At 60.2% G+C, this 25,989-nt stretch overlaps 2 protein-coding genes across 2 annotated transcripts in view; one reads left to right on the plus strand and one right to left on the minus strand.

Moving 5' to 3' along the window:
* Positions 1-1,022: 1,022 nt before the first annotated feature.
* PIM3 (Pim-3 proto-oncogene, serine/threonine kinase) lies at positions 1,023-4,120 on the plus strand. Its single transcript, XM_060025850.1, has 6 exons — positions 1,023-1,388; positions 1,495-1,604; positions 1,693-1,743; positions 1,830-2,199; positions 2,713-2,889; positions 2,969-4,120. Exons 1-6 carry the CDS (start codon positions 1,304-1,306, stop codon positions 3,154-3,156), a joined length of 981 nt encoding a protein of 326 aa, XP_059881833.1. The 5' UTR covers positions 1,023-1,303; the 3' UTR covers positions 3,157-4,120.
* Positions 4,121-5,423: 1,303 nt separating this feature from the next.
* Positions 5,424-25,989, minus strand: part of IL17REL (interleukin 17 receptor E like) — a 40,102-nt gene continuing 19,536 nt past the window's right edge. Inside the window, exons 11-22 of the mRNA XM_060026010.1 lie at positions 25,905-25,949; positions 25,555-25,612; positions 25,224-25,381; positions 24,959-25,099; positions 24,695-24,752; positions 24,264-24,385; positions 23,351-23,431; positions 9,851-9,944; positions 9,676-9,733; positions 9,058-9,384; positions 8,617-8,743; positions 5,424-5,564 (exon numbers count right to left, since the gene is read on the minus strand). Of these exons, the coding sequence (XP_059881993.1) occupies positions 5,424-5,564; positions 8,617-8,743; positions 9,058-9,384; positions 9,676-9,733; positions 9,851-9,944; positions 23,351-23,431; positions 24,264-24,385; positions 24,695-24,752; positions 24,959-25,099; positions 25,224-25,381; positions 25,555-25,612; positions 25,905-25,949 (1,410 nt within the window). The remainder of the gene's footprint in view (positions 5,565-8,616; positions 8,744-9,057; positions 9,385-9,675; positions 9,734-9,850; positions 9,945-23,350; positions 23,432-24,263; positions 24,386-24,694; positions 24,753-24,958; positions 25,100-25,223; positions 25,382-25,554; positions 25,613-25,904; positions 25,950-25,989) is intronic.

Here is a 25,989-nt window from a genome sequence, read left to right on the forward strand (position 1 = left end):
AGACGGCTGCTCACACCTGAGCTGCTCAGGCCGGTGACTTGGGCTGAGGTTGGCAACCCGTGGGGTTGGATGAGTCTGTGCTATACAAAAGGCAGAGGACAGGCTCAGGTCCAGACGAGGGCCCTGAAGACCTAGTCTGGCTCTGGCTCTGACAGAGGCGGGCAAGGTGGCCTCCCTGGTAGAGGTGGACAGCAGCTGGGCCTGGAGGGCAACCAGGTGGGTGGAGAGCCGAGGAGGGCTCTCCAGGCACGGGGTCAGCAGGGCAAAGTTCCTGGGAGGGAGGCGGAGTCAGGGAGGGACCTCGGGCTGCGGGCTTTGAGGTCAAGCCCGGGTAAGAACGAAGGCCCGGGGTAGGCAGAGTGGAGCCTCAGCCCACCCGGGGGCTGCGAGGCCCGGGGCGCTGTCGCCCGGCGGGGTCCCCCAGGGGGCGGAGGTGCCAGCTGCTCCAGGCCACGGGCGCGTCGGGGTGCGCGGACTGCCGGGGAGGCACAAGCACAGCCTGGGGTATCGGGGGCGCCTCCCAGACCCCGCCGCTCCTCGGGACCCCACCGCCGCATTCCTGGCTCAGCCGCCCTCGCCCGGCCGATGTAGCCGGTGACCTTCCCGGCACGGCCTGGGGCGGGGCCCTGGCCCCGCCCCGTCCGCGCGACGCCACTGGCTGGGCCCCGTGCCCTTTGCAAACACCGGCTCCCATTGGCTCCCGCGGCCCCGCCCCGCACTCCCGGGCCACCGCCCGCGCGGGAACTGCGCGTGCGCGGGGGCGTGTGTGAACGCGGAGAGGTGACGCGCCACGCCGTGCCGTGCGCCTCCGCGACTCCGCTCCCGCCAGCTAGTCCCAGGCGGTTCGCCGCGCCCCCCGCCCGCCCCCGCCCACTCCGGAAGGCGCGCCGGCCTCTTCCCGCCGTCGCCTCGGCAGCTTACGCGGGTTCCAGAGGCGACCCCCGCCGCTCAGCCCCGGCGGAAGGGGGCGGGGCCCCGGCTCGGCCCGCCCCCGCGGAGGGATACGCGCGGCCGCGGCCCAAAACCCCGGGGTGAGGCGGCCCGGGCGTGTGAGCGGCTCGGCCTGCTGCGCGTGTCGTCGTGATCCACGCGGGGCTTGGTCGGGCAGTGCGCCGCGCGGACGGCCTCGCCCGAACAGGCCCGCGCTCCGAGGCCGGCGCTCCCGGCGCACCTGCCCGCTGTCCGCGTCGGGGCTACGCGCGGCCCGGAGAGGCCGTCCTCCCGCGTTCTCCACCGCGCGGGGAGCCGGGCCGGGCAAGAGGCGGCGCGGAGGCCGGGGGCCCGCGCCCGGCCGCCGCCCGCGATGCTGCTCTCCAAGTTCGGCTCCTTGGCGCACCTGTGCGGACCAGGCGGCGTGGATCATCTCCCGGTGAAAATCCTGCAGCCAGGTATGCGGGGGCCGGGGGTGTGGGCGCGCACCGAGGTTGGGCGTCCACCGGGGTCGGGGGGCCGGGCTCTCCGGTCGCACCAACCCCGCCCGTGCGCTCTCCACAGTCAAGGCAGACAAGGAGAGCTTCGAGAAGGTGTATCAGGTGGGCGCCGTGCTGGGCAGCGGCGGCTTCGGCACGGTCTACGCAGGCAGCCGCATCGCCGACGGGCTCCCGGTGAGTCTGGCCGCCCGGCACCCGGGATTCTCGGCCCGCGCGCGTCGTTGCGTCCGCGTGGGCCTGACCACTGGTCCCTTCCCCCCAGGTGGCCGTGAAGCACGTGGTGAAGGAACGGGTGACCGAGTGGGGTAGCATCGTAAGTGTGGGCGGGGAGCGCGGGGCGCCGGGCGGAGCGGGGGACGCGGGCGCCGGGCGGAGCGCGCTGACCGCCGTGTCCCTTAGGCCGGCGCGGCTGTACCCCTGGAGGTGGTGCTGCTACGCAAGGTGGGCGCGGCCGGAGGCGCGCGCGGGGTCATTCGCCTGTTGGACTGGTTCGAGCGGTCCGACGGCTTCCTACTGGTGCTGGAGCGGCCCGAGCCGGCGCAAGACCTCTTCGACTTCATCACGGAGCGGGGCGCGCTCGACGAGGCCCTGGCGCGCCGCTTCTTCGCGCAGGTGTTGGCCGCCGTGCGCCACTGTCACGGCTGCGGGGTCGTGCATCGCGACATCAAGGACGAGAACCTGCTGGTGGATCTGCGCTCGGGCGAGCTCAAGCTCATCGACTTCGGCTCGGGTGCGCTACTCCGCGACACCGTCTACACCGACTTCGACGGTGAGCGCCCTCCCCGCGGCGAGGGCCGAGGGGCTGGCGACTGTTGGGGCCGCGCGCCGCGCTGGCTTGCCCAGAGCGGGGCCTCGGGCCGTTGGGTCCGCCAGGTTGGGGCGCGGGGCGGACTCCAGACTCCTCTTGGCCGGCGCCGCCTCGGGCCTCCCCTGCGCGCGTGCGGAACGCGGGGGCGCCGCGCAGAAATCCCCGCATTGCGGTGCCGGGGAAGCCGGGGCTCCCTGCCCCTCCCCTTCCCGGTATCCTCACCTCACATCTGTTTGTTGTGAAACCGGACCCCGCGCTCATGTGACCCGCCTCCCGCGCCGGGCCAGCTGGGGGGGCGGGGCGGCGGCGCCAGGGGAGGCCACGCCTGCCGGGGTTTTTCCAGGGTGAGGACCGGCCCCCGGCTCCAACGCGGAGAGGATCTGCTGGGAGCCAGGGGTCTCGGTGTTCGCGTGCTGCCGGCCTGGTGGGGCGCCGACCCGGCAGCCGGTCTGCTAAGCCCCGTGTGTCCCCCAGGCACCCGCGTGTACAGCCCTCCGGAGTGGATCCGCTACCACCGCTACCACGGGCGCTCGGCCACCGTGTGGTCTCTGGGTGTGCTGCTCTACGACATGGTCTGCGGGGACATCCCCTTCGAGCAGGACGAGGAGATTCTCCGGGGCCGCCTCTTCTTCCGCAGGAGGGTCTCCCCAGGTGCGCTGAGGGGCTGGGCCTGCCACTGGCGGCGAGGTGTCGCGGGGCGGCCCTGTCCTGACCCCCTCTTCCCCCACAGAGTGCCAGCAGCTCATTCAGTGGTGTCTGTCCCTGCGGCCGTCTGAGAGGCCCTCGCTGGACCAGATCTCTGCCCACCCCTGGATGCTGGGGGCTGAGGGGGGCACCCCGGAGAGCTGTGATCTGCGGCTCTGCGCCCTGGACACGGACGATGGGGCCAGCACCACGTCCAGCAGCGAGAGCTTGTGAGCAGGGCCTGCCCCTGGCCGTGGGAACCGGAGGGGACCCCTGCGCTATGCCCGGGCCTGCGCTGGGCCGGCTCTGCCGGGCTGTCTGCCCCTTGCGAAAGCAGTGACCTCCGACCCCTGGTGACTTTCGCCTTTGGCACCGGCCGGTTCCTTTGCTTTGAGTGCCTTTTCGAACGCTGCTCTCACGGGACTTAGTTTTCTCAAGCTCTGTCTGTCCAAAGACACTCCGGTCCAAGCCAGGTCCCGCCTGCTCACGGCCGGCGCTTGACCCGAGACCGTCCCTCTCCTGTGCTGCTCCGGAGGTGGCCCTGACCTCCCTGCCCCTCTGCGTCTGACGTGTCGGACCAGGAGCTCTCCCGTGTCCTGTGGCCTCGTCTCACATGGGCACGGGGTCCCTCATCATGCCCCCCCTCCCACCCTCGTGTCTCGGTGTTCGTCTGGGCACGTCTGTGCACAAGCAATGCAACGTTCAGGCCTTGCTGCCCGCCCGCCCACCCGATGCGTGTGCAACCGTCTTATTTATGGTGTGACCCCGAGGAGGGCTATTTATTGTTTAATTTATTTGTTGAGGTTCCTCCCTCCCAGCAGCCCTAGCTCCTCAAGGCCTGTGGGCAGAGGAGGGGGCGGCTGTGCGTGTGGACCCCAGGTCCCAATCCTACCCGTGTCTGTCAGAAGGTGGACTTTTACAGTGGCTAATTTAAGGGGAGTGGGTGACCCCGCCCCCTTGCGGCTCTGCGCCCTTGGGGGGTGGGTTTTAAATTATTGACCTTGTACAGTCTGCTTGTTGGCTCTGGAGGCTGGGGGGTGGGGGGACGGAGTCTCAAGCCTTTAATTTATTTCAGCAGTTGTGTTTGTGTGATCCCGGTGTGCGTAGGCACTGCGGATAGGGTTTTCTTTCAGTTCAAAAAGTGAGATGTCTGGAAATCATATTTTTTTATACAGGTATTTCAATTAAACTGTTTTGTATGAAATGGATATTCTGTGTTTACTGGGCTGGGTCGTCTTGGGTAAGAGAAGAGGTTTGGGGAGAAGGGGCATCCGGTCCCTGCATAGCTCCTTCTGCATTTCCTGCGGGGAGGTGGCCGCACGAGGGGCTCAGGCGCTTCCCTCCCAGCTTTTGGCCTTCTTGCTACTCCGTTTGGACCCTGCTGCCCCAGGGGAGTAGGAAACACACTGTGCCCTCGGGCCCCTGGGGGGAGGAGCAGGGAGCCAGGCCTTGGGGGTGTTGCCAGCACGAGTCTGAGGCCATGGCTGGCAGTGGCCCCAAGACGCTGGAAGGGGTTCTGAAGCATGAGGAGAAGTTTGCCAGGGGAGGGGGGTGGGAGGTGTTCCAGGTGCGGAGAACAGAGGTGGCGGGTTGGGCCCCGGCCTGACAGGTGCAGGGTGAGGTGGCGGATGGGAGCCACGGCCAAGTCCAGGTGTGGACACGTGGGCCAGACTGCAGTGTGAAGGGCAGTCCGTGGAGCGTCTGGCCATGCCCTGCCCCGCCTCCACGGGAGCCCTGTGCTGGGCATCTTGTGCTGGGGCAGGTGCTGGAGCCCCCAGAGGCCTGTCCCTGGGTCCCATGGCCCAGGTCCCCGTGTCTCATGCCTGCTGGTGGGCCCTGGGAGCAGAGTTGGACAGAAGGGCGTCCGGGGGCCGAAGGTTAGAGCAGAGGCAGGAGGTTTTGGAAGGCGAAGCTGGAGGAAGTGGAGTCGGCCTTTCCCCGGCGGGCAGGCGCTGGGGTGCGGCTCGGGGCTCGGCCACTCAGAAGTCAGCGGGCGTTCGTGGCCTGCCTGGGGCCTGGCGCCTCCCCCCGGAGCTGCTTTTGAGCCCCCCGCCTCCCCGGGGTGGCCCCCCTCGGTGTGTGGGGTGCCGGGCAGCACTGCCCGAGTCCTCCCAGGCTCCGTGGGGCTCTTCTCCGTTGCTCACCCTGCCTCTCCGCGGAGCGGGGCACTCGGGCAGCGGCCCCGCCCCCCACCCTGGTGACACCGTGATCCCGGCTCCCCCTCTTGCCAGCTGAGGGTGCGCCCTGCCCGTTTACCCCCCCATCCTCAGTCGGTCCATCTTCCAGACCGTCCAGTGAGCACTCCCAGAGCCCGCCTTAGTGTGGGACCCAGTCCGGCTTAGGGAGGGCGAGGCACCCCCCACGGAGCCGCCAGGCGCCGCAGCCTGCTGGGAAGGCAAGGGGCTCGTGGAATCGGGGACCCACTTGCGGGGGATGGTCTGTGCCCCTGGTGCCCCTGGTGTCTGCGGGCCCCTCTGCCGGGGTGGGGTCTGTCCTGGCCGTCAGTACTGGCCCCGTCGGTGGGGCTGGGGGCTCCTCTGGCGCAGGGCCTCTTGGGACCAGGATGGGGTTGTTCCCACGGGCAGGATCCCCAGCCCCGCCTTGAGGCTGCTGGCACTGTCGGCTGTGTGGACGGCCTGCGGCTGGAGCAGAGGGGACAGGCTGCCTGAAGACCGTGGAGGGCCCGACCCCCCAAACCCTGTCCTGCCCTCCTCGAGGCTGCCAGCTTCTGGGCCAGGCCCAGGCTTCTTCCAGCAGCCGCAGTCCCAGGGGCTCCCCTGGTCCAGGGGCTCTGACTGCGCTCTGCCAGGCCAGCCCCCATCTCCACTCAGCCTTTGATATCTTGACCAGTTTCGTATCGAGGCTCCTTTAGAACCACTTGCTCACCTCCAGCCCTCAGGGGCTTTCCTTGGGGTTGCACGGAACCCAGAAATCATCACGGAAAGCACCGGAAACCTGAACGCGCTATGGCCCTCGGGGGTGCGAGCACCTCTGCTCGGAGGCGCCCACACCCACGGGAGCGACGCAGCACACCCCGCACTGTGACTGCTCACGGCCAGGCCTCCTGGGGGTCAAGCCCATGAGGTGGCAGGCGGGCGACCTCTCCGGGCTGCTCACCCACCTGCCTGAGGCCGGCCCCGCTTCCGGGGCAGCGTCGGGGAGGCACATCCAAACCCACGTGCCGCAGCTGTCAGGGCCTCGCTGTTTCTTTCCTCCGGTGCAGCCCCCAAAAGGAAACCTTGGCGTGGCTTTGCTGCCTCGGCTTCTGAGAAAAGGGAAGTGAACCCACCTGGGAGCCCTACCCAACCCTCCGGGCACCCAGACCCTGGCTGGGGGAATCCCCGTGCTCTCCGAAGGGGACAGGCTGGGTGGCTCCCACGGGGGCGGTGGAGACTGGACAGGCAGGGGCTGGGGGGCCATCACCTGCCTGCGTGACCCTGGCCCTGAGCGCTGCGGCTGGGAAGGGCACCCGGGTCTGTGGACGCTGGCACGTCACAGGCCGGGGCTGGAGCAGGACAGGGTGCGCACTGAGCTGGAGACACACGGGGGCCTCCGGGGAGGGCGCCCTGTGAGCGGCGGGGCCCAGGGTCCTGGGCAGGCAGCAGGGACGGTGTCGGCCAGGCCCGGCCGGCCCACAGCGCAAGGGGAGGGAGAGGAGGTCGTTGGGCCCAGTTCATCCCTGACCTGCAGCTGTGGCTGAGGGGTGCAGGACCCAAGCTGATTTGCTGGCCCTGGGGTTCCTCAGTGGGTCTGTCCCCTCTCTGCAGAGGTCTCTGATTGGGGCGGGGCGGGGGGAGCTGCCTGAGCCCTGGGCACATGACTTCCAGGCAGCCTTGGCAAACCCCTGAGCTTCGATTACACAGTTGACACCCCTCTCTGCCTGCCCCCCGCCCGGTTCCCAAGGGTTCCTGGCAGTCAGGCCTGTCCGGGCAGGGAGGGGAGCAGGGCCTGCCCCTCCAGCACTGGTTACGGTCCTCCTCCTGGCCTGGTCCCTGCAAGAAAGCCCTTCCCAGGTGCCGCCGGGGTGCGGTGTATGGGGGCCAGCCCTTCCCGGGTGCCGGCCGGGGTGCGGTGTATGGGGGCCTGCTCCTGGATGCGTGAATGAGGGGCCCCTCTTTTGGGGGTAGGCCACCTGTACTCGGCACTGAATGAGCCAGGTGAGGGAAACTGAGGCTCAGGGACCTACCCAACGTCATAAACAGCCGAGAAGGCCGCCCCACCCAGGGAGGGGAGGTGCCCTAGGGCGGGACCCCATCTTCCTAACACACAGAGCTCGGAAAGGTGGGCTGGCTCTGACCTGGCCTCTGGCCCCTCCTGCCTGCCCTGCTGCCGGGAGGCCGCCTGCCCTGATCTGAGGCTCAGGCCTTTGGTGGGCAGGGCACCTGACATCACTGGGCCTGCACACCTGCTGGGGAGGCTGGCATCTGGTCCAGGGCCTTCAGGCTTCCCCACCCCAGGCAGCCCTGCAGGAACCCGAGCCAGTTCCTTGGAAGGATGGAGAGGAGAGCTGCTGATGCCCGAGGCACCAGGCCAAGCCCAGCCCAGGAGCCATCTGCCCCGTTCCTTGCGGCCCCCAGGTCCCCGCCAGAGCCTGGGCTATGGGGAGGGGGCTGGACTGTGACGGTGAGAAGGCCCTGCTGGTGTCAAGTGGCAGGGCCTCTCTGGGTTGTAGATGCCCTGGGTCCTGGGACCCAGTGACTAGGAAGCCTGGGAGGTTCCACCTCCTGGGCAAGGCCGGCCAGGAAGCCAGGGTTCCTGGACCACTGGGGCACTGCCCGAGGCTGTGTGAACCTGAAAGCACCAGGCCGCTTGCTGGTCTCCCACTTCTCACCTTGGCGGGGGGAACGGGGCCTGGAGACATCTAGACTGGGGTTCATATCACGGCATGGCCCGCTTGATGGGTCCCCACAGAGGCACCCCCATCCTGGTGAGAGTGTGGGGAGGGGTCTGCAGCCCCACCCTGTGGAGCACCCCAAGGGGGTCGCCCCAAGCCTCCTGACCCTCCCTGCCGGCTGACTTCTGCTCACCATGCCTCCCCCAAGCCGCCTCAAAGGGCCCCTTCCCTCTGGAGGGAAGCAGACACTCCTGACCCCGGGGGCTCACCCCTGCCAGAGGGGCAGTGACCCAGACAAATGGGCATGATGGTTTCGGGATGTGACAGAGACACGGTGGTGGGGTTCCTAGGGGTCGCTGTCGGCCTTTCTGCTGCTGAGTGGGCCCGAGAGATGGCACTGGCCGCTCTGCAGAGATCTGGGGAGGGGGCGCTGGCAGGGGGAACAGCAGATGCAAAGGCCCTGAGGAAGGTGGAGGAGCCCAGGCCCAGCTTACTCAGGGCTGGAAGCAAAGGACAGACACAGGAGGGGCTGCACGGCCTCCACCAGCACACGCGCTCCTGCAGTGGCCCTGGGTTCTCCTGACAGCCTGCTCCACCTGGGTGGGCTAAGGGGGTGGGTAAGCTGAGGGGAAGGCGGTGGGGGGCTTCAGAGGCCCTGAGCCCTGAGCAAAGCCGTGGGGCCGCTCCGGGCCTTCCTGCCCGAGCTCCTGCTGGTCGCAGCACTCTCTGCTGAGAGATGAGGGTTAGGGTGCAGCTGGCCCACAGACCCCAGCATGTGCTGGCTGCCGAGGTCCCTGGTGCCGTGGCTGACTCAGCATCCTTCTCAACAGGCCACAGCAGGGCGGGGGGGTGCCCCCTACCCAGGGGCCGAAGGAGGCGCCCAGGGACCCGAGCCGGCCCTGGCGCAGGTCAGGGGCTGCTGTGGGGTCCCGGAGTCCCAGCTCTGCCCCTGCCCAGTGCAGGCCCCTCGGCAGCCTCCTGTCTCCCCTCCAGAAAGGCCCAGGGGCACCGCAGAAAGGGTGCGTGCTTGCCCTTGACTGTGCGCGTCTGTGTGTGCCTGTGAGTGTGTGTGTAGTGTGTGTGGGTGTGCGCCTCTGTGTGGCCTGTGCATGTGTCTGGGTGCTCGTGTGCATGTGCACGCGTGTGTGATCCAGCGCAGGGTAGTGTGTGTGCACGCGTGTGTATCTGTGCATGTCGAGTGTGTGTGCACCCGGGCAGGACCTCATCTAGGCAGAGCCCGGAGCCAAGACTCGGGGTGTCCTCCCCCCGTGTTCCGCAGCTGCCTCTGCTGTGTGACGCACCCTCCCTTCAGACGCCGCAGCAGCCCGTGGGGGAGCCCCTGTGACTCAGCGCCTGCGGGGGGCTGGGAGGTGACAGAGGAGGAGCCCGGAACCAGGCAGAGAAGAGGGCAGGAGGCTGTGGCAGTAAAGGTCCTGCCCCCCGAGCGCTCCCGCCGCCCAGCGGCCACCGGCCGCGGTGGCAGTGCGGTCACACGCGTGTACGGTGTCAGGGCACAAAGGCGTGTTGGCCCACGTGTAGGGACCGTCTTCAGCCCCAGAGGGGGCTCGAGAGCCAGGAGGGCATCAGGGTCATGGGAAGTGGGGGTTCCCAGAGGGCCCGGCCGAGATCTGAGGGGGGGTGGGGGCGGGGGGCCGAGGGGAGGTGAGTGTGCTGGAATGAGGGGGGGTCCCGGGCGTGAGGTGCACGTGGGGGGCTCAGGGTCCTCCAAGTCCAGGAGGCAGGTGGGCCCCCGATGACTCGGGAAGCAGAGGCAGTCAGACCCGAGGGCGAGTGGAGGCTCCCCAGGACCCTGTCCACGTGCCCAGGACGCCCCCGCAGGCACAGTGAGGCCCCTCCCTCCACAGCACCCGCCTCCGATGAGTGCTTAAGGGGAGGCCCTGTCCCATCCTGGTGCTGACCTGCCCTGGGCCTGAGGACACCTCTTTGCGCTGCCGTGCGGGAGGGGAATCTCAGGACCTGGGGGCGGCCGGGGGCTCGGAGCTGTGATCCACTGGCCTCCCCACCCTGAGACGTTACGTCCCCTTCCTCGTCACATGTGGTCACTGGGGGCCAGCAGTTCTGTCTGCCCTGTACCTGACTCCCTAGTGGGCACAAAGGGGCTGAAGTTTGGGGATCCCCGGGGCCAGTGGGGTCTGTCATGGGGCGAGAAGCAAGGGCCGAGCTGGGCCTGGAACACAGAGGTGTGCACCGTCAGGTTGGCAGGGTGGGTGCCACCTTTCACCCCGGCCACACCGCAACGGTCCCTTCCCTGGGGACACTGGAGCATCGAGTGGAGGAGCCCTGGCCTGGGGGTGGGGTCTCAGGGAGGGGCAGAGCCCAGGGCAGGGTGGTGGCACTTGTGGGGCAGGCCCAGCCCCTTGGCACCATGTTTGTCTCTGCCCAGGCAGCCCACCCTGCCCATCCTCATGGGGGTCCCCCCTGGGGTCCTCCAGGCCGTGTCTGTCTCCGGGGCCCTGCTCACTGCCCCCCGAGGTGTGCCCGCCCAGGTACGCCCCCGCCCGGCCCCGTGCACACACCAGGCCTTTCTCTGCACAGCCACTGGGGGTCCTGGTCAACCCTGCGCCACCCCCCCCCCCCGCCCTCTCACCCGCGCCCAAGAGCTGCCAGCTGCCCCCGCCTCGGGGCCCACCCCCACCTCCCCTAGACAGTACCCCAGCCTCCCTCCGGCCCCCCAAGGTGCTTGGGTCCCTCAGCTCCCGAGGGGCCTGCTCGCTCCAGGACCTGTGTGGGGCGGAGGTGATGAGGGGGCCTCCGCCAGGGGAGAGCCCCGGGGGCAGGGTCCGGGTCAGGCCCTTCCTTTCAGCTGGCTGCCTTTTTAATAACAAGCAAAATTCCTCTTAAAAATAGTCTAAGCCACTTTAAACATTTCTCAGAGAGTTAAATGGAAATCTAATAAAATCTGTGAAAAGTATTTTTAAAACAGCTTTATCGAGGTGTAATTTACATCCCATGAAGTCCACCCACGTTCAACGACTTCAATGAGCCACCCACCCTTCAATGGTTTTAGTAAAACTTCCGAGTTGTGCAACCACCACAGTCCGAGTTTAGCACGTTTTCCATCCCCTCGATGATCCCTTGTTCCCCACGAGCAGTCACTCGTCCCCCACCCCAGCCCCTGGCAACCACGCACCTGCTTTCTGTCCCACAGACTGGCCTTTTTTGGACGTTTCATATAAACGGAATCTACAACTTGTAGCGTTTGGTATCTGGTTGCTTTCGCTGAGCACACGCATTTTGAAGTTCATCCGTGACGTAACACGTCCATAGTTGGTTCCCATAAACATATTCCATTGTAGGGAACACGTTCTGCTTATCCGCTCACCAGCTGATGGATGTTTGCTTTCTTCCCCCACATTTTGGCTCTTACGAATAAGGCTGTTATGTACATTCAGGTACATGTCTTCGTGTGCACATACATTGTCATTTCTTTTAGGTAGACACCTAGGAATGGAATTGCTGGGTCACGTGGGACATTTCCATGTAACTTTTGAAGAAGCTGGCTCTACAGTTTGCATTCCCACCAGCAATGACCGAGGCTTCCAATGTTTCCACGTCCTTGTCAACGCTCATTATCATCTTTCATTCTGACTGTAGCCATCCTAGTGGATGTGAAGCGGTGTTGCATTCAGTTTCAATTTGATTTTCCTAATACCTAATGATGTTAAGCATCTTCTCACATTTGATTAGACATTGCACCAAAGAGGATACCCAGCTTCCCCCCTCCTTCTTTGGTTAAATGTCTAATCAAACTTTCGACCTATTTCTTACTTGGATTGCTTGTCTTATTGTTGTTCTTTAAAATCTTATATATGTTTGTGAATTGTGGTAAAATACACACAACAACTTTCAGCGTGTGTCGTATTTTGAGTTGTGAGTGTTCTTTATAGATTTTAAATACAAGTCCTTTATTATTAATACATATAAGATTTGGGAACATTTAACCCAGTTTTCACCATCTTACTGCTGGTGTTTGAAACACAAAACGTTTACTTTTGACCAAGTCCAATTTGTCTGTCTTTTCCATGGGTCCTGTCTTTAGTGTTTGCTGCACCTGAGAACACTATGCGTCACTGAAGGGCACAGAGGTTTTCTTTTATGTTTCCTTTCAGAAGCGTTATGGCTGTAGTGCCTACATTTAGGTTTATGGTTCATTTTGAGTTAATTTTTGTGTACGGTGTGAGGTAGGGTCCAAACTCCTCTTTCTCCATGTGGATGTCCAATTACCATAGCACCATTTGTTGAAGAGTATCCCTTTCCCCAGTGAAAGCTGTGGCACCTTTGTCAAAAATCATCTGATCATTTATTTCTGGATCTCAGTCCTGCTCCATGGACCTGGATGTCAGTCCTTACTGCAAAACGTGCTGTCTCTATCGCGGTAGCTTTAGTGTAAGTTTTAAAATTGGAAACTCTAAATTCTCCAGCTTTGCTCCTTTGTGTCCTTTGCCTTTCCATACACATTTTATGATCAGATTGCTCATTTCTGCCCCCCAGAAATCCACTCACATTTTGATAGAAATTGCATTCAGTCTGTTCAGTCTGTGTGCATCGTAACAGTATTGAGTCTTCCCACCCATGAACCCTGAATTTCTCCCCGTTTATTTAGATTTCTTTACTCTCTCTTAGAATTGCTCTGTAGTCTTAAGTGTACAAGTCTTGCTCTCCTTTTGTTAAGTTTATTCCTAACCATTGTATTCTTTTCATTGCTGTTGTAAATGGAGTTGTTATCTCAATTTCCTTTCTGGATCGTTCATCGGTAACATATCGAAATGCAGATGGTTTTTGTATGTTGATCTTGGGTCCTGGAACCTTGCTGAACTCACATATTAGCAGCTTTTTCCCTCTATGTTCTCCTGCCATTTGGCCCCAAATGTGTCACAAATGCAGAAGTGGATAGTTTCCGGTGGAGGAAAAGGGAACCTTCAGGTACGTGGAAAGTACCAGGAAAATAATGGAGAGGAAGAAGTTCAGTGAAATGACGCCAGAAGCTTTAAAATTTAAACTCCCGCTGTCACCCCTAATCCGAGTGTGTGGATCTGATCCTAATTAGCATATCAAATACTTGGAAAATTGATCTGACAGGTAGACCTCCACCCAGGTCTCAGAGTGAGTACTAGGTGGTGCCCATGGGGCCAGACCTGATTAGAACAGCAAACATTGAATATCGATTGGACATTGGAACCAGAGCCCACAGGAAACTAACATTCTCCATGGGCAGGGGGAGACCCATAATACTCAAATGTCCGGGGTAGAAACCGAAATCACTTGGTATACGAAGAACATGAAAATCTCAACTCACATAAGAAAAGACAATAGACGCCAACGGTGGGATGACACAGATGTTTGAATCATCTGACAGGGACGTTAAAGCAGATTATATCAAAATACTTGAACTACAAATTGCAAACAGTCTTGACAAAACACTAACACAGAAAAACTTAGCAAAGAAATAGAAAGATATAAACAAGCAAATAGAAATTTTGGAACTGAAAAATTCAATAACTAAAACAAAACAAAAAACCCTCACTAGATGGATTCAATAGCAGAATGGAGATGACAGAGGAAAGAATCAATGAACTCGAAGATATATCAATAGAAATGAATCTGTGGGAACTCCCTGGTGGTCCAGTGGTTAGGACTCAGCGCTTTCACTGCCGAGTGCACAGGTTCAATCACTGGTCAGGGAACTAAGATCCCACAAGCTGTGTGGTGTGGCCAGAAAAAAAAAAAAAAAGAAATTAATCTGAAAAATAGAAAAAAGATTTAAAAAACTGAACAGAGTCTCAGGGGCCCATGGGACCACAACAAAGGGCTATATTTGTGGTGCTGGAGTCCCAGAAGGAAAGGAGAAAGACTGTGGGGCTGAAAACATATTTTGAGGAAATAATAACTGAAAACTTTGCAAGTTTGGTGAAAGATATAAACTTACAATTGAAGAAGCAGGGCTAATCCCATCCAGGATAAGCTGAAAGAAATCCACACCAAGACGCTTCAATATCAAATTGCTGGAAACTACAAACAAAGGAAAAATCTTAAGAGCAGCCAGAGAAAAGTTATGTATTACCTATAGAGGAGCTAGGATTTGAATGACTGGGCTTCTCTTCAGAAATCGTAGAGACCAGAAAGAAGTATTGGTAATACAACATTTTTCTGAGCACTGCAAGAAAAGAAACGTCAATTCAGGTTTCCACACCTAGCAAACTTCTGTAACTTGATAAAGAGCATCAACAAAAATCCTACAGCTAATATCATACTCTCTGTGGAAGACTTACTGTGAAAGGCTTTTTCCCCGAAGATCAGCATCGAGTCAAGGATGCCCATCTTGTCATTCTTATTCAACACAGTACCAGCATTTGTAGCCAGTGCAATAGACCAAGAAAAGGAAATAACAGCATACGAACTGGAAGGGAAGAATAAAACTGTCCTTTTTTCTAGCAACACGATTATCTATGTAGAAAATCCCAGGGAATCTATTTTTTAAAAAAGAACCAAACTGTTAGAACAAATAAGTGAGTTTAGAAAGGTTGCAGGATACAAGATCAACACAAAGAAGTCAATCATATTCCTGTATATAAGCAGTGAATAATTGGAAACCAAAATTTTAAGAAAGTTGCTATTTATAATAGCTCCCACTTAATAGACGTTAAAATGTCTAGGTGTCAATTTAGCAAAACATGTATGCTGTGTGCTGAAAACTACAAAATGCTGTTGGAAACATCAGAAAGATCTAAACAAATGGAAAGACTTATCATGTTCGTGGATTTGAAGACTCAGCATAGTAAAAATGTCATTTCTCCCCAAAGTGATCTACAGACTTCACACATTACCAGCCAAAATTCCAGGAAGATTATTTTGTAGATGTAGACAAGCCAGTTCTAGAATTTATATGGAAGGGCAATGAAACTGGAATGACTAAAACAATTTGAGGACTTCCCTTGTGTTGCAGTGTTAAGAATCCGCCTGCCAATGCAGGGGACACGGGTTCGAGCCCTGGTCTGGGAAGATCCCACATGCCGCGGAGCAACTAAGCCCGTGCGCCACAACTACTGAGCCTGTGCTCTAGAGCCCGCGAGCCACAACTACTGAGCCCACATACCACAACGACTGAAGCCTGAGTGCCTAGAGTCCGTGCTCCGCAACAAAAGAAGCCACCGCAATGAGAAGCCCACGCACCACAACGAAGAGTAGCCCCGGCTCGCTGCAACTAGAGAAAGCCCGCGCACAGCAACGAAGACCCAACACAGCCAAAAATAAATAAATTAATTAATTTAAAAATAAAGACAGTTTAAAAAAAGTTAAGAAAACCCCACACACAGGGAGATCAGCTCGGTGCTTGTGACCACCTAGAGGTGTGGGATAGGGAGCATGGGAGGGAGGGAGACGCAGGAGGGAAGAGATATGGGAACATATGTATATGTATAACTGATTCACTTTGTTATAAAGCAGAAACTAACACACCATTGTAGAGCAATTATACCCCAATAAAGATGTAAAAAAAAAAAAACCCACAAAACTCAGCACTAAGAAAACAACACAATTTACAAATAGGAAAGGTGTTGGGACTTTGGGCATGGGTTTGATCCCTGGTCAAGGAACTAAGATCCTGCATGCTGCGCAGTGTAGCAAAAAAAAAAAAAGGGATGTAACTACAAATGCAAAAGGTCTTGAACAGACGCTTCACCAAAGGGGATGTATAGATGGCAACTAAGCACATGAAAAGATGCTTAGCACCATTAGCCACGACAGAAACGCAAACTAGAACCTTGATAAGAGAGCGCTGCGTGCTTCTCAGAACGAGTAAAGAAGAAACACTGACAATACCAAGTGCTGGCGAGGATGTGAAGCAACGGGAACTCTGGGATGCGGATGCTGGGAAGGCAAAGCGGTGCGTCCACTCTGGGAGACGCTTTCTCAGTTTCTTATGCAGGTAACTATATGCTTACCGTGGGAAACAGCAACGCAACCTCAGGCGTTTGTCCTAGAGAAGTGAAAACGTGTGTTCACACACAAACCTGTGCGTGAACACTGGTGGTGGCTTTGTTTGTAACAGCTGGAAACAACCCAAACATCTCTCAGTGGGTGAATGGATGGACGGACCGTGGTGATCTAGACCATGGAATACTACCGAGTCACGAAAGAAACAAACTGTGGATTCACACAACCTCCCAGATGAATCGCAAGACATTACAGAGTGAGAGAGGCCAGTCCCCCAAGGTGGCCTTCTATCTGTTTCCATCCACAGGACCAACCTACCATCGTGGAAAACAGATCAGTGGTTGCCAGAGGTTATGGGTGGAGGAAGTGTGCCCGAAAGGCATGGCAGGGGGTAGTTTTCGGGGTGATGTAAGTGTAACCTGTTACAGTGACGGCTATCCGCATGTGTTAAAATTCAGAGAACTGTCCACCAAAATTAAAAAGTCAATTTTTAATGGAGGGGATAAATTAGGAGTTTGGGATTAACATATACACACTACTATATATAAAATAGATAATCAACTAGGACCTACTGTAGAGCACAGGGAACTCTACTCAATATTCTGTAATAAACTATATGGGAAAAGAATCTGAAAAAGAATATATATATATATAAACTGAATCACTTTGCTGTACACCTGAAACTAACACAGTATTGTAAATGAACTATATTCCAATATAAAATACAAATTAAATTTTAAAAAGTCAGTTTTACTATGTGACAATTAAAAATTAGATGAACAAAATATTTTTAAAATGTATGTTTCAGGCCATTTTTACGCGCGCCCGGGCTTTCTCCTCGCAGCGAGTTCTCTGCTGGGGACGAGGGGCGACGGCCGCGCTTTCTCGGGGCACCCAGTCGCACAGTCTGGCGCATGCGCCCGGGAGCCGGGAGGATGGTCGTGGGGTCCCTCCTGAGTGGGTCAAAGGCGAGACAGAGCCTTGCAACCCAAGACGAGGGAGGTGTCCTTAAAGATGTTCCCCCCAATAAAAGCCACAGCGGGGCGGGACGGGGGGCAGAAGACGCGGGCCCTGGAGCCCCGTCCCTAACCTGCCGCGGAGGGGCAGACAGGCTCCCCAGCCCCTCCCTAACCCCCCACCCCTATCCGGCTCCCGGAGGCCTCCCGGGGCCGCCCTGCCCCTCGCCCTCCAGGGCGTGTAGGCCAAGCCCCAGCCTCGTCCCCCGGGGCAGCCTCCCTCCTCCGACGGGCCCGCCCCGCAGCTGCTCCCTCTCCGCACCCCACCTGCGCCCCAGCCGCCGACCTCCGGAGGAAGCGCGACCCTCCCCAGCCCGCCGCGGGGACCGGGCGGAGACCAGACTTTGAGGCTGGGGGCGGGGTATCCTAGCGGCCGGCCCCGCCCCCCCGCCCATCCCGCTGGCTCTTCGCGGAGCTCGCACCCGGCAGATCCCCGGAGGCTCCTGGGGCGCAAGGGCTGGGAGCGCTGCGGGCGCTGGGGCGGTCAGAGCTGCGGAGAACCCTCGCCCGAGGCGCCAAGTGACACTGGTCCCGCTGGAGAGGCGGGTGCGCCCCTCACCGCGAGCTCTCGGCTGCTTCACCCACAGCGCCTCTTCCCCAGCCGGCTGGACACACGCCCTCCCCAGTGGTCACTGCTGCGTCCAAGTTCTGGGGTCAGACGTGCCCCGGAATGCGCCGCCCCGCTCCCCGCACACCGCACGCCCAGAGGCTGCATCTTCCCCTCGGCTCGCCCAGCCTGGGGCCCACTCCCCAGCCTGACTCGCGTCCGCGTCTGCCGCCACGGCCCACTGTGTCCTGTCCTAAGGCTGTGCTCAGTGGCGCCCAGAGAAACGTAGAAAAAGTATGTTTAAACGTGCACACGAAGAGTTTTAGAAAAAAAGAGTCAATCGCCTCAAAGTAATAAGCAGCCGTTTAAAATCATCAGAATCTTATTGGAAGCTGTACTCATGAAGGTTCTGCGGGAACTGACAGCTCTTCGCTTTTTGGCTGGAAGAGGGTGAATGTGGGAACCTGTTGCTGGGGGCTGGCGAGGTGGGCGCGCACAGCTGCCCCGAGAGGTGCAGATGCCGCCGAGGCCCAGGCGCTGCTGTCCGGAGGCCCCATTGCCAGGACCCGTCTCCCCGCCCTGCCTGCCGAGCTGCCTCCCCTTCCTCTGGTGGCCCAAGCTGGACACCCAAACCCTGGCCTCTGCTCGACCTCCAGGGGCAGAGACCACCAGCCAGGGACAAGCCCTTCCGCCCTCCTCAGCGCAGAGCCCAGCTCGCAGCTGCAGCCCGGCCCCCCGACACGAGTTGTCGCTCCTGCAAGCTAGAAACCCCCCAACTGCCAAACACGTCAGAGCCCAGCAACTCTGAGGCATCGACCATTTCTTTGTTCCTTCCTGACTAAACTCAGGGAGTGTCCCCCCACCCTCCTTCCGAGAGCCCTCTGCAGTCGGCCTTCCCCCCCAGGGCTCATCTCGTCAAGGTGAGTTCCTGTCTCCAGATGGCCATGATCAGAGCTCCCCTCGCTTGGCCCGCAGCCTGGTGACAGTCGATCCTTTCCTGGAAACTCTCCTCCCCTCCTCAGCTCTGACCACCACCCCCCAGCCCCCCAGCGTCCTCACCCAGCCTCTCCTTATGCCCGCTGTGCGCACGCTGGGGCCTCTGCCACCGCAGCCCTTCTGGCCTTTCCATGGAAATCCTCAACAAGCCTTCCAGAAGACTTCTCATTAGAAGCCTTGGAGAACACAAGCCAGTGGGAGGACATATTTGAAGTCCTGAAGAAAAAGAAAGACCTGTCAACCAAGAATTCTATATCCAGCAAAACTATCTTTCAGAAATGAAGGAAGTAAGATGTTTCCAGATAAGTAAAAGTTCAGGGAGCTCATTTCCTGCCCTACTGGAAATGCTAAAGAGAGTCCTTGGGGCTGAATGAAAACACACTAGACAGTAACTCAAAACCACGAGAAAGTACAGAATACAGTAAAGGTTGCTGCATGGGAGAAGCTAAAAGCTGGTGTTATTGCAGTTTTGGTTTGTAACTCCTCCGTTTTTTTCCGTATGATTTAAAAGGCAAATGCATGAAACAACAGTTATAAATCTATGTTAATGGACACACAATAGATGAAGATGAATCTGTGACAACAGCAGCAGAGGGCTGTGGTTGTGTAGGAGCAGAGTGTTTACTACTGAAACCAAATTGGTATTATTCAAACTAGTTTTCTATAAGTTTACGATTTTAATTGTCACTCCCAAGGAAACCAGTAAGAAAATACAGAAAAGGAAAGAAGAAGGACATCAAAATAGTACATCACAAAAAATCAACTAAATACCCAAAAGGCAGTAATAGAAGAACTGAAGGACAAAAACCATATAAGACATATAAGAAAACAAATAGCTATGGTAGAAGTAAGTCCTTTCTTTTCAGTATTCACTCTATTTTTAAAAAGTATATTTCTTTATTTATTTGGGCCGTGCCGGGTCTTAGTTGCGACACGCAGGGTCTCTGTTGTGGCATGCATGTGGGATCTAGTTCCCCGACCAGGGATCGAACCCAGACCCCCTACGTTAGGAGCAGAGTCTTACCCACTGGACCACCAGGGAAGTCCCTCAGTATTCACTTTAAATGTAAATGGAGGGCTTCCCTGGTGGTGCAGTCATTAAGGATCTGCCTGCCAATGCGGGGCACACGGGTTTGAGCCCTGGCCCGGGAAGATCCCACATGCCACGGAGCAGCTAAGCCCGTGCGCCACAACTACTGAAGCCCATGCACTTAGAGCCCATGATCCACAGCCACAGAAGCCACTGCAATGAGAAGCCCATGCACCACAACGAAGAGTAGCCCCTGCTCACGGCAACTAGAGAAAGCCTGCACGCAGCAACAAAGACCCTACGCAGCCAAAAATAAGTAAGTAAATAAAATATATATTTTTAAAACTTTAAATGGGTTAAAGTCTCCAATTAAAAGACAGAGATTGGCAAAGGCGATCCACCTTTGTACACTTGCTGTGTACAAGAAACTCACTTTACATACAAAGACACAAAGAGGTTGAAAGTAAAAGGATGGAATAAGACGTTCCATGCAAACAGGAACCAGAGAAGCTGGGGCGGCTGCGTTATTATCACGCAAAATGGGCTCGAGTTCAGTTATTTTTCTTGAGATCCCGTATGGAATGGGTTGTACCTGCCTGGATCATATAAAGGGTGAGGTTTTTGTCTTTGCAGTCTCTTAATGCTCATCCAATAATAAAACTGTTTTATCCCTTTCTACCCTTGTGGAAGGACTCACTGGGTTTTTGGGTTTTTTTTAATAAATTTATTTATTTTATTTATTTATTTTTGGCTGCGGTGGGTCTTCGTTGCGTGCGCGGCTTCTCATTGCAGTGGCTTCTCTTGTTGCGGAGCACGGGCTCTAGGCACGTGGGCTTCAGGAGTTGTGACTCGTGGGCTCAGTAGCTGTGCTTGCGGGCTCTAGAGCACAGGCTCAGTAGTTGTGGCGCACGGGCTTAGTTGCTCCGTGGCATGTGGGATCTTCCCGGGCCAGGGCTCGAACCCGTGTCCCCCGCATTGGCAGGCGGATTCTTAACCTCTGCGCCACCAGGGAAGTCTGACTCACTGGGCTTTAATTGTTGGTCCACCAGCTCCATCTCCTTCCTGTCTTGGCGTGAGACCCAGCCTGCCACTCTGCCCCCAAGACCATCTCCTTCCCTTAACCTGCTCCAATTTTTCTTTCTGAATAAACCTTTTATGTCCTAGATAATTTACTCTTTTTTTTTTAATGTTTATGCCTCTCTTCTCTCCCTTGGGCAGGGATCTGTGTCTGTTTTGTTCACTGAGGGAGTGATACCCAGAAGGCCCTACAGAAGCACTGGCGAACAGAGGCAGCTCAAACTTACCACGTGCAAACACCAGCTCCTGCTGCTACATTTCCGTCCCAGCCCATGGAGCCCCAACCCCAGACACTGAGGAACGTTGGTCTATTTGACTCGTACCCCCGTATCCAAGCCAGGGCACCCCATGGCCCCACCTGCCTGCCACAGCCCCTCACCTGTCCATCCTGTTAGAACCAGACTCACGCGTTGCCGGGACCACACTCCTCTAAACGGCAGCCCTTCCACACTTCCTATTTGCTTTCCTGACCTCCTTCTTCTCGCACTGGCACTGGGCACCCCGTTATAAGTTACATATTCAGCTGTTTGTGGTCTGTCTTCCCCAGGCAAAGGTCCGCTCCAGGTAGGGTGGCCGATGGCCCTGTCTGCCTGGGGTTTAGGGCTGAAAATCCTGACCTGAGAAGCCCCGCAGTTCAGGGCAGACCCAGGTATTTCCCCCGCTCCGGGGCCAGTGCTGTTTGTTATTAGTGCTGGGACAGGGTGGCACCCAGTGGGCGCTCAGTACCCGCTTAAGGAATGACTGAGGTACACAGATGTCCAAAGGCTCGTCCCAGCTAAGCTGTGAGCCCTGGCGGGTGTGACCCTAGTCATCCCTCATCCGGGGCCTGAGCGCATCCGCACGTCTCTCCGGGGCAGGGGTGAGGATGGGGTTTCCCGCTTGGCGGGCAGGGGGGCCAGTCTTACTTGGTCCATGGCCAAGGCGGTGGGCCTGCTGGGCCATGGGGCTCCGGGTGTGGTTCCAGATCCTGATGTGGAGGCGGGAGGTAAGGTCCAGCTCAGAAGCGGGCGCTGAGTGTTGCCACCACTTGGTGGCGGTGCACACTGGACAGTGGGGCAGCTGGGACCAGAGCGTGTTCCTCCCCTCCCCGTCCCCTGTGGCCCTGCACACCCTTGGTCCTGGAGAGAAGCACGGCCGCTGCCTCTGTGTGGGCCTCTGCTTCCGCCATCTGGGGCAGCCCGGGCTGCTGAGGAGTCTTGGGGGAGCCTGCACCCGGTCAGTTCCCCGCACCCCCCGCCAGCAAATCCACCATTCCAGCTCCAGGCGGCAAGGACTCCTGGGGTGGCCCTGGGTCCCGCTGGGGTCTCTGTGCGTGGACCAGGGGACCCCTGGATGGTCCAGGCATGGGAAGCAGGAGCTTGTGGGACGGGGAGAGGGGGCCCCAGCCAGAGCTGGGACCTTGGTCCCCCACCCTCCCGGGTGCCTTGATGGGGAGGGGACACCTGGGGCAGACAGGGGTCTCCAGGGGGCCCTTGGGCAGGGGACTGGGCCTGGCTGGGGTAGGGGAGTGGGAGCCTGGGGCTTGAGGGGTGGTTCAGCCCCTGCCAATCGTCAGGGGGCGGGCCTGCGGGCTGAGTGGGCATGGGGTGGCCCTGACCCGCCTGTGGGCACCACTCTCCCCCCACCCACAGGGGCGGCTGTGGGGCTGTTGGAGTTCCTAGCCTGGGGATGTCCTGCGATACAGGCGGGGCTGTACGTGGCGGAGGGCGGCAGGCTCCGCCCGTGTCCATGGCTCCACCCTCGCCCCAGCTGCAGTCCTGACCTCCATCTCGTTTTAGGAGGTAAGCCCAGGCCCGTGGTCCTCCCAACCCCACCCTAAGGGCCACCTTGCCCTGCAGACGCCATCTCTGTCGTCAAGGAAAGAGGCGAGCCAGGTGGACAAGTGTTTACTGAGCGAGGGGCCATGCTGGCTTTGCCTGCCCCCCTAGTCGGCTGGGGGCAGCAGGCCCCATTGAGAGAGGGATAGGAGAAGGCCCGGTGGACTGTGTCCGGCTGAAGGAGGGACAGCCCAGCCAGGGCCTGGGTGTAGGGGCACATCTGCAGACGCAGCGCAGCTGACGTCCAGGGCGGGGCCTGGATGCACCGTGGTCTCGTGGAGGTGACCCCAGACACAGCTTGGGAGGTGTGGCCCGGTGGTCCTTGTGAGCCGGCAGGAGGGTCCTGGGAGGGCAGACCCAGCCGGCCAACTGCTGGGTGACCCCTGGCCTGGGACACGGAAGTGACACTGCAGGGTCAAGGGTCCCCCTGTGGTCCCTGAGCACAGATGGCACATAGTGGCCCTCAGGGAGTGTGACTGTCTGAGAATGGTTCGTCCTGGCACGTGGCCCCTGAGGCCAACGGAAGCAGCCGGCCCTCACTGGACTGGCCTCGCTGGGGGCCTGGGGAGTGGAAGGTGGGCTGAGCTCTGCGGGGGGCTGGTGCAGGGTGGTGTTCGGGCCGTGGGCTCCCTCGAGCTCTTAGCAGAGTCTTTGAAGGGTCGAGGGAGAGCTGTGTGAGGGACACTGGGGGGCCAGTGAAGGCCCAGCCTGGGCAGCAGGGGGCCACCCGGTATGTGGAGCCCGGCCATTGTGGGCATGTCCCGGCCCCCAGACCCGCCCAGCTACAGAAGGGGCGCGGCCACACTCTGCACTTCAGAGAACACTGTCCTCAGGACCAGGGGTGCAGGCCGTGCCCCCAGATGTCCAGAGGGAGCCGGGACCACGCTGCGATGGGGCAGGTCAGGGGCTGGGCCACCCGGGGAAGGGTGCATCCCACCCAGCCGTTCTCTTGGACCCCACTCGGGGGGTTCAGAGGGGCTGAAGGTCCTTGACTGGAAGCCCCGGCATGGCCCAAGGGCCCGCGGGAGCCGCAGGCCTCTGGAGAGCTGAGGCACATAGGTGCCACGGTCTGGGGCCAGGTGAGACCCGCCCCACCGCCTGCTCTGAGGCCCAGCCTTCACAGAGGCTTGGCGTGCCCAGGCGTGAGCTGCCACTCACCACGTCCCAGCAATCTGGCCCTAGCACTTGCTTCTTCCTGGTGAGACACGTGGCCTCAGGCTGCTGTCCCCTGGGTGGCAGCTGGGGAGACAGGAATGGGGGGCTGGCTCAGGCGGCCCAGTGCCACCCTCGTCTGGGGGCACAGCCGTCCCCAGCCCAGCCCTGCCTGTGCAGTGGAAGGCAGGAGAGGGGTCCGAGACCCCAGTCGCTCAGGGTGCACTGCCCAGTGCAGCTGAGCCAGTGCCCGCGCGGCAGGCAAGGGTCCCGTCTCCGGGGGAGTCCGCCCAGACCCCAAGGGCAGTATGCCCCCCAGGTGCCCACACTTGAGCTGGGCCCAGTCACTCTCACTGCTTCCTGGGACTCTGGGACTCGCCCAGCATAACACTGGGGCTCCAGCCGTGGCCCCAGGCCAGCCACCGGGCCACCTGGCTGGCAGGTATTAGAGCCCCAGCCCAGACATGAGGCCCCTAGGGGTGACCATCGCCCCTTTGACCTGTGATCTGCTGGAGGTGACCTTTGCTGGGGAATGGGACCCAGACTCGGCTGAAAAGCTCTGCTGGGTCAGGGAGTGGGGGGCAGTTGGGGGATACAGGCGTGAGGAGCCTCCGCGGGCCCCGGGGCATTTCCCGGGGGAAGGCGGGCAGGACTGGGGCTGCCCTGGAATTGCTGTGACTCAGCTGAGTTCAGAGGCCATTCAAGACCTACCCAGCTGCCCATGTGCAGAAAGGGCTGCGAGAGCCCTGGGCGCCGGAATGCTCCCCCCGTGACCAGGGGGTCCACTCTCCACAGCTACCAGGAGAGGTTCTGTGCTTGCAGGTGGCTGTGCCTGCTGTCACTCACCCTGCGCTGGTGTCGTCCCTCCCCCCACCCCCACCCCCACCCCCACCCCCCCACCCCCTCCCCCCCACCCCACCCCGGGGCAGGAGCCACCCCGCTGGGCCACACCCAGGCCCTGCAGGGTTAGGCTCATCCGTGGCTGGCTGGGCGAAGGGTGGGCTGGGGACATCGCGTTCCTGCACAGTTGGAACCAGAGCCCTGATTGGGGTCGGAGCAGTCAGGGAGGAGACGCAGCGCACCTGACACCGTGGGACCCGGCTGGGTGCTTGGAGGCTCTGGGGCGGACTTGACCGCCCAAGTCAGGGCGGGGCCGGGCCTGACTCCGAGGCAGGTGGCCCCTCTGTCGCCTGCCGAGCCCCAGTCTACTGTGCCGTGCACCCCGCCCCCACTCCAACATGGGAGACGGGGCTCCAGGGGCCAGCCTGGGGTCCAGCCCTTGCCTCTTGCAGCCCCCCGAGGGCCTGTCCTCCCTGCCCCCTCTGGCTGAGGCCTGGCCCCGGTGCTCACCGCACTGGAGGTCGCACAGCTGCTGGGGGACGGAGAACTGGATGTCGGTCCTTCTGCCCTGCAGGCCGGGGTCGAAGGCAGCGAGAGCGAGAGCGAGAGCGGGTCAGCACAGCCTGCAGCCGCTCCCTGAGCCCCGCCCGCATTCCCCAGAGGCACCGGCTGGAGGGACTGCGTAGCTGGAGGGGCCCCCAGGGCAGCTCTGGGGAGGCGGGGGCTCCCCTGAGGTCTGGGAGTGGAGGAGGTGGGCAGGACAGCACCACCCACCTGGATGCAGGTGCCGGGTGCGCAGGCCTGGTCCCCGGGAATGTCCACAAAGGCCACCGCAGGGTCCTCTGTGGGGTCACCCTGAGCGGGGGAGGGGTGGGTCACGGGCAGCGGGGGTGCAGACCAGGCTCCTCTGCGTCCCTGCGGAGTGCGGAGCCGTCTCAGCAGCCTCCCCGCCAGGGCTGGCTTGGGGACTGCGGGGAGCTGAAGGGGTCAGCACGCCCCCCCCAGGTCCCCAAGACGGTGCCCACCACACCCAGCTCACCGCAGGGATGGGGGTGGCCTGGAGCAGCCGGCGGCACGCGGGGGGCCACGTCTTCCCTCGGTGACACAGGCACACCTGGAAGCGGGCAGGGCTGGGCGAGAAGAAGGCCACCCGGAGGTGGCCCGGAGCGGGTGCCAGCTGGACGGTCATCTTCCAGGCTGCGGGGGGCAGGGGTGAGGCCCAGCACGCCACCCCACAAGTGACCGCACCCTGTCGTCTTGCCCCCCCTCCCCCCGACCAAGAGGCATTTACACAAGCAAAGGGCCTTCTTTGCTGCGGCCGCCCTGCAACGGCCCCAGCCGGCCTCCCTCCCGCCCCGCGGGGGGCTCACCTGGGAAGCGCAGCTGCTCAAAAGGGCACTTCACCGGGAAGCCCAGGCTCGTGGAGAACTGCAGGGAGGCCGAGGGACGGGGTGTGGCCACGTGTGCAGGGACGGGGGGCCGGGTGGGGGGCCGGGACAGGCGGGCCTCCTTCGTGGCCCTCTGGGACTGGTTACACTCCCCCCGCCCCGCCCCGCCCCCGTGGGACCAGGAGGGGATCAGAGGGGCCACTGAGTAGCTGGACCCAGGGCTGGACAAGGCACAGGGGGATATGTGGCTGCAGGCCCCTTGCCCCAATGCCCTGGGCCCCCTCCCCAAGCCCTGGTAGTGCACGAGGCGGGCTGCGGATTGGCCCACTCACCTTCAGGCAGAGCTGGGGCTGGGTGTCCACAAGAGGGTACTGCACCTGAGGGGCGCTCAGGTCAGGGCCCTGGCCGTCCATCCCC

This window comes from Delphinus delphis, chromosome 11 (genome assembly GCF_949987515.2).
Source record: "Delphinus delphis chromosome 11, mDelDel1.2, whole genome shotgun sequence".
NCBI classification, from domain to species: Eukaryota; Metazoa; Chordata; class Mammalia; order Artiodactyla; family Delphinidae; genus Delphinus; species Delphinus delphis.